This window comes from Aspergillus niger (genome assembly GCF_000002855.4).
Source record: "Aspergillus niger supercontig An16".
NCBI classification, from domain to species: domain Eukaryota; kingdom Fungi; phylum Ascomycota; class Eurotiomycetes; order Eurotiales; family Aspergillaceae; genus Aspergillus; species Aspergillus niger.
This window is the reverse complement of record NT_166531.1, coordinates 182,827-189,823: the sequence shown is the minus strand read 5'-3', so window position 1 is coordinate 189,823 and position 6,997 is coordinate 182,827. Positions and strand designations below refer to the sequence as shown.

The window sequence follows — 6,997 nt, the reverse complement described above, 5'->3', positions numbered from 1 at the left end:
CAATCCCTTCCTTCAGCCTCTCCAGATCCTCCACCACCCAATCCGTCACCAGCATATTCCCCGGCTCATGCGCAAACACCAACCCATCAATCTTATCCCCGGCCGCCTCGATCGCCATCTGCGGCGTCACTCCACAGGCCTAACCATCATCCCGCGTTAGCATAACCACATACACCTCATCAAAAAATTTAGACAAAAAGCATATCTTGCATACCCAAAAAACCGGCACCTCCCCATCCTTAAACTCAATCTTCTCCCCAAAATCCGGATCATGAATATTCCGAATGCCCAGACGCTTCACCGCATCCCAGCCCCAATCGACGGGCTCCCCGTGCGTAGCTAGATACGGGCGCGTGATGTCCCGCACCCGCTCGACCTCTGATTCGTGGTAGGGACGCATGGACACGATGCATGTTGCGTTGGTGAAGATGCCTGCAGGCAGGAGGGGCAATGACGTGCGGTACATGGACACGATAGTGTTGCTGAGTTGGTGCCGCGGGGTTAAGGGCGGGGTTGCATTGCACAGGGCGGCTTCGAAGCTGAAGGAGCACCCCAGGAGGAAGGCTGTGTAATTTTCGGCATTTGGGTCATCGGTGGACCACAGATCGAGGAGGTCGGATTTGTTGGCCGCGATGCATTTGCCGTGCTTGTAGACTCGGTAGGATGGGCAGTCGGTGCGGATGTCGAAGTCGCGGTTCTGGATGCATGGCGTTGGGGTGATTTTGTGGGGGTTTCCCGGGATGCTGCTGATTCCTAGGAGGGGGCAGGATACTGGGTTGCGAAGACAGAGGTTGTGGAAGTCCTGGCTGTGTTTTTCTGGCAGAATGAGAAGGTTGGCTTGCAGGTTGTTCCCAGAGTAGCCCGCCGTGTTGGTGATGGTGTTTTGCCGGGCCAGAAGCCGCGTTTCCTGGCTGGATAGGGTTTCCGGTGTCTGGGTTATGGCCATCTTGGGGGGGTTTTTTCCCTGGATGGATGGATGGAGAGGGATTCTGGTGGGTTGGAAGTGGTTAGGAGTAGGTTCAACATTTGAGTTAGCATATATAATCAATCACTTACTCACCGATAGACCTGATAGCCTATCAATGGACTTGTATCTACCCCATATTTCCTCTCGTCCCTCTATCGGCAGGTGGGCTCCGATATCCGGGGATCAACGTGCTTGGGTCTCCACCAGCGTGATAAGCGTTGGAGGTCGAGTCTGCGGTTTCACCAATGAGCAGCTGCCAGATGATATCCTCCCGGGAATCTTAACTTTGCTTATCAGTCCATCGGCCCGATGGCTGACCCAGCGGAAGCACCAATGCTACTCGCCCCTCATCATAGATAGTACGCTTCCCGGTTTACTTGGCGGTGTTATCGATCCGTCGCCGCCTTCAGCTGTGGCCTGAGGGCTGGTCCATGGTTCTTAACCCCAGATCCTCCGCTGTTGACGTTTTCATCATTCTTCCTTCTCCCCCACATCCTCCTGGGTCTTCACAGCTCATCCTCTCTCCATCATGACTATCGATCAGATGGATCCCGTCGTTGAGCGAAAATCGCTCGAGAAGCCAATTGAGCAGGCGTCTCCTGAAGAGACTGCCATTGGGGATATTGACGATGTCGTCCTCGACCCAGCGAAGGAGAAGAAGCTTCTCATGAAGCTCGATATGGCCTTTGTGCCCATTATCATGTTGACCTACCTGTCTTGCTTCCTCGACCGTAGTAACATCGGTGAATATCCCCCAATGCACGTTCCCCACGAGGATGGATATCGCTAATGATTTTTATTTCAGGTAATGTCAAGGTAGCTGGCATGCCTGAAGACATCCACGCCTCCGACAGCGAGTATTCTACCGCCGTGTCCATCTTCTACGCTACCTACGTGCTATTAGAGGCACCTTGGGCCGTGGCAATGAAGAAGCTCACTCCGCGGAATATCCTCACCGGTCTATGCATCATCTGGTCAATTACCACCGTGTTTACGGGCTTCATCCACAATGTCGCCTCGCTGTACGCAACACGGTTGATCCTCGGTGGCTGCGAAGCCGGACTCTTCCCGTGTCTAAACCTGTATTTGACCATGGTGTATCGTCGAGAAGAGCAAGCAAAGCGCGTCTCATACCTGATGAGCTGCGCCGCCATCTCCGGTGCCGTGGGAGGTCTACTCGCATATGCATTGTTGCACATGGACGGTGTAGGCGGCAAAGCCGGCTGGAGGTAAGCTACCCGTGTACCCCTCCCTATCACCCCATCAACACTTTCTAACAAAAACCACAAAGATGGGTCTACATCATCGAAGGACTCTTCAGTCTAGTGTGCGCCATCCTCATCTGGTTCGGTCTTCCCAACGACCCCAGCAACGCCTACTTCCTCACCGCCGAAGAGAAATACATGATGCGCGTGCGCAACGAACAACGCCGGAAGTACATGGGCAGTGAGCACTTCAGCTGGGAGGAGATGCGCATTGCTCTTCGTGATCCCAAGCTCATGTTCTCTGCCCTCACGCAGTTCTGTCAGGATATTCTCCTCTACGGATTCAGTACTTTCCTTCCTACTATCTTGGGGAGTCTGGGGTATAATAGTCTCATGAGTAATGTGCTCACGGTACCGGTGTATATCTGGGCTGCGATCGTGTTTATTGCTGTCGCGTTTTGCGCGGATCGCTTTGGGAGGTTTTCTATCGTAAGTTTTCCCCTTAAACCCTACCAACTTCTGACTATGTGGTGACGGATGTGGGGGTGCTAACAATGGGAACAGTTCATCCTAGTCACCAACATCTTCGGTATCGTCGGCTACATCCTCCTCCTGACTGTGTCCAACGACGCCGTCAAATACTTCGCTACTTACCTCTGCGGTGTGGCTGTCTACACCGGCGTCGGACTGAACGTCGCCTGGTTGAACGTCAACGTGGCGCCTCAGTACCGTCGTGCACTTGCCATTGGTCTCCAGCAGACAGTGGGTAACTGCGCCGGTATTGTAGCGGGCCAGGTTTATCGCACGTCGCCGTATGTACTAGGGAATGCCTTCTCGTTGGGGGCATTGGTGGTGTCGCAGGTAATTGTCGCGCTTCATGCGGTGTATCTGAGACGGGAGAATAAGGTGAAAGAGGAGATTCTGGCGGGCGAAAAGGAGGATACGCGAAGAGTGAAGACAGGTGATGGCGAGGTGGAGTTCAGATACCATACTTAATATGTCTGTTTCATTTATCAATAATTTATTGCTCGTTCCAAAATATGTGTCCTGCAACAATATACCCTGAAAGCCGCTCAAGACATCCTAATTAACGAGCGACCCCACAACCTCATCCAAATCCTCATACTCAATCCCCAATCTCTTATTCCACGACCCGCCCGACACCTGCTCCCAACTTCCATACGGCCCATCCGGTAACCTCGCCAACGCAGACGCTAAGAGCAGAACGCGCACGGCCGAGAAATCACCACCCTTGAACCGCTCAGTACTCTCTTGAATAAGCGGTTCAAAGTCAACATCAGTGACCTTCCATTCCTTGCCGGTGGCTTTTTCGAGAGCCCCGAGAATCTGCTTTTGCGTGACGGTGAATGACTCGACGTAGACGTATTGATTCTCAGTAGCCTCTGGGTTCTGCAAGACAGCGACTAGAGCACGACCGATCTGAGCGAGGGTGCTGACTGAGGCCGGGATGGTGCCGTTGTCATAGACGGTTGCTTCGTGCGATTGGAGGTTGAAGCCCAGGAAGCCGGTTTGGAGACCCTGTTGAGTCAAATATATTAGCATTGCTTCTTAAGTCGGACCATTCAAAGAAAAAAGGAAAGGCAGAAGGCCTTGACAAGATACTAGGTATTAGAACCACTTACCCAATCAAAAAACGGCCCCGTTATGAGTGCAGTCCAACTCAGCCGATCCTGTCTCTCATTAAGATAATCGACAATGGCTTTCTTGCCATCAAGGAGCGGTGCAAGCGCCCGGACACGTTCATCTGCGGTGTTGTTACCGAATTCGCTGAGGATGAACCGTTTGACTCCTGCGGCGAGGGCAGCGTCGATGAGTTTCTGCTGGTTGGAAAAGCCGCCATTGCCTACAATGCTGATTACGGCATCTTGGCCCTTGAAGGCAGAGACGAGTGAGTCATGGCTGTAGTCTGATTTGATGACTTTGAGGCCGTCGGGGAAGATGCTGGTAGATGAGTCTCTGGAGAGGACAGTGATGTTGAATGCGTTAGATGAAAGGAAGGCCTTGAGGACACGGGAACCCAGGTTTCCTGCGGCCTAAGAGGGATTGTATGTTAATATGTGAAGGGTAGGGAGGATGGTCTGGGTTTACTTACTCCGACGATTACCACGTTCTTCAGTGGGGATGTCATCTTAATGAAATTATTACGAGGCGTTTCGGTGGTTAAGTGGTTGGTAGTTCTGAAGTGATCTCGCTGAAAGTTCTTCAATTCCTGTACCGTTCTGCAGATACTAAATGGATTTGATGTCCTGTTCACCCAGCATTTATACATTATGTTGTTCAATTAGATTGGTAAGCTTGAAATGATGCCATCTGGAAACTGCTTCCTAAATGTGCTTAGCCATGAGTACCCGGATATCACGCCATCTCCATTCATGACGGAATTGAGCGCGTTTTACAAATCGGCAGAGAACTGACATGTATAGTTCCGAGGGTTTAATGCTTCAGTCCGGGACCGTCTTACACTAAACCCTTTTAGGTGTAAAAGTGCGATTGGTCAGGAGGCAGCAGAGGGACACAAATACCAGTACTGTGCATTACTACCACCACTTAGCAGACAAAGCACAATGCACAAAGACATAATGTATCAATCACAAGCATATACCGTAAGCCAGAGGCACAACGTACCTCACTCTTGAGAGGACCGAAACCATTGAAGCTGGTGCAGGCACATTGCCACTGAACCTTATCCTTGGCATTCTGGCAGTAGTGTTGCAATTATTAAGCAACTGAGCTTATGAGTGGCCAGCAATGTAGCGGACATTGATGCGACTTTTCACCCAGCCTTCTGCTTGCCTGGGGCCCTCATGACTGCAATGGGACAGGATGATACGCCAAGAACTGACTCAGTCGAGAAGAACGGTCAAATCTCGAGGTGATCCCAATAACACCCCAAAGTTTCAAGCCACTAACATAGATTAAAGCGGGGTGCGCACGGTGTAAGCAGCGCGTAAGCCAGTCGGCCATCCTTATGCCAACGTCAGAACACTAATTCAATGTAGCGAATCAAATGTGACGAAACCAAGCCTTCTTGCGTGGCTTGTTCTCGGAGAGGATATGACTGCCCGGGGTATCGCAGAGACGTCAAATGGTCGGCGAAGCATGAAGCGAAAGGTCTGAATTCAGAGTCACTGTCTCCATCAAAGAAGGAACCTCCTATGAGCTGGTTCACTGAGCCAGCGGAGAAACTACGTCTGGCTTTGCTGAGCGATCTGCGACCTCCGCTCGACCGTAGTCAGCCCAGTACTAAGAGAGTAGAGCAATGCAGGACATCGAGCCGCTGCGATGGGAGAACAGACACACCCGATCATTCAACCACAAACAGCGATTCAGCACTTACGCTGCAGACTTCCGACGCCGAAACCACACCAGAGAGACAACATAATGCTAAGCTGACATCATCACCAACTGATTCCTCTACCAATTTGCGAGCATACTATTTCTCTCATACATGCCGTCTCCTTTCCGGTTACGATTCCCCCACGAACCCACTGCGAGAATGGGTTGCACGGCTCTCAAATGAGCACCCCGTGATCGAATCCTGCATTTTCTCTATATCGGCTGCACATCTTTCGCAGCAGCAGCGTGAGATGACTATGCTGGCTGCAAGCCATCATACAGCTGCGCTTGCGAGTCTTTCTGCTGGGATTGAAGCTCTAGACAAACGGCGGTTGTCACACCCACACGACAATGCCGGCTTTGTGCTGAAGAACAGTGAGTCTATGACTGCACTGCTTCTTGGGATTATCATGATCGGAAAGACTTCAGTATGTAGATTCCTACTGCTGATATAACCCTCATTAAGCCTAACCCCTACCCAGTCATGGAATAATCCATCCTCACTTGGTTTGCAGCACCTCGAGGCGGCAAGGACCATTTTCCAGTCTTTATACTGCGAAAGCCATTCTCAATCTCCCTCGATCTCAGGTGCCCCGGCCTCAGATCCAAGGCTTGCTCGAGACTTCTTTGTCGGAGCTTTGGTTTACTGGGAAGCACTGACCTCCTTCGTCGTAGACAACAGAACAGACGCCGCAGACTACCTTCTACGCTTCTGCGACGATGAAAACTGCGTGGCAAGTGTCCATCCTTGGAGCGGGGTCTCGCCCAGACTGTTCATATCCATGTCAAAGATCGGCTCCCTAGCACGACAGGCGCACCATTTACGGCGGGCATCAGCTTCGCCACAGCGCATCCAGAAAGACCGACGCGAACTTTTATCGCAAGGAAAGCATCTGGAAGAGCTGGTATGTCAGTACGATTCACCCCCTCAAGGACAGTTCCTTAGTACAGGTGATCCATCTACGCCTGTCGACGATTTTCAATTTCTAGGATACGCCTATGCTCTATCAATTATGCTTGAGCTGTGTCGAACATTTCCCGAGTTACTACGCCCAGACCAACGAACGCCGGATTACGATACCCAAAGAAAACATCTGAATACACTGGCCATCACTATTCTGACATTAATTGCCAAGATTCCAGAAACCTCTGGCACAAGGGCGATTCAAATGCCCGTTCTCGTGATAGCGGGTAGTACCCTGCAGTTCCAGCGGATTGAAGACATGGATGTCGACATGGAAGTTTTTTCGGATGGTGCTTCGGACCCAACTCATGCACCTGAACGAGTCGATATACAGTTCTGGCGACTATTTGTTGATTCTAGACTCGACAAGATGGCGTCCTACATGGGGTTAGACACAGTGCACCGGGCGTGTAGGATTGTGAGAGAAACTTGGGCTCGGGCAGACCAGTTATTGACCAACAGCTCATTTCACGGTCAAGCTCCGATTGTGCATTGGATTGATGT

At 51.3% G+C, this 6,997-nt stretch overlaps 4 protein-coding genes across 4 annotated transcripts; 2 read left to right on the top strand and 2 right to left on the bottom strand.

Annotated features, from left to right (window-relative positions):
* An16g01010 (uncharacterized protein) lies at positions 1–946 on the bottom strand (the record flags this gene model as incomplete). The annotated part of the gene is made up of 2 exons (XM_001397377.3): positions 1–139; positions 215–946. Coding segments are annotated over 2 exons (871 nt in total), but the record flags the coding sequence as incomplete, so codon positions are not given.
* A 550-nt stretch (positions 947–1,496) lies between these two features.
* An16g01000 (uncharacterized protein) lies at positions 1,497–3,168 on the top strand (the record flags this gene model as incomplete). The annotated part of the gene is made up of 4 exons (XM_001397376.1): positions 1,497–1,710; positions 1,773–2,196; positions 2,259–2,661; positions 2,737–3,168. The coding sequence occupies 4 exons, from the start codon at positions 1,497–1,499 to the stop codon at positions 3,166–3,168; spliced, it is 1,473 nt and encodes a 490-aa protein (XP_001397413.1).
* An 87-nt stretch (positions 3,169–3,255) lies between these two features.
* An16g00990 (uncharacterized protein) lies at positions 3,256–4,321 on the bottom strand (the record flags this gene model as incomplete). The annotated part of the gene is made up of 3 exons (XM_001397375.1): positions 3,256–3,711; positions 3,816–4,226; positions 4,286–4,321. The coding sequence occupies 3 exons, from the start codon at positions 4,319–4,321 to the stop codon at positions 3,256–3,258; spliced, it is 903 nt and encodes a 300-aa protein (XP_001397412.1).
* A 436-nt stretch (positions 4,322–4,757) lies between these two features.
* Positions 4,758–6,997, top strand: An16g00980 (uncharacterized protein; the record flags this gene model as incomplete). The annotated part of the gene is made up of 4 exons (XM_059744898.1): positions 4,758–4,796; positions 5,193–5,957; positions 6,012–6,434; positions 6,468–6,997. Coding segments are annotated over 4 exons (1,757 nt in total), but the record flags the coding sequence as incomplete, so codon positions are not given.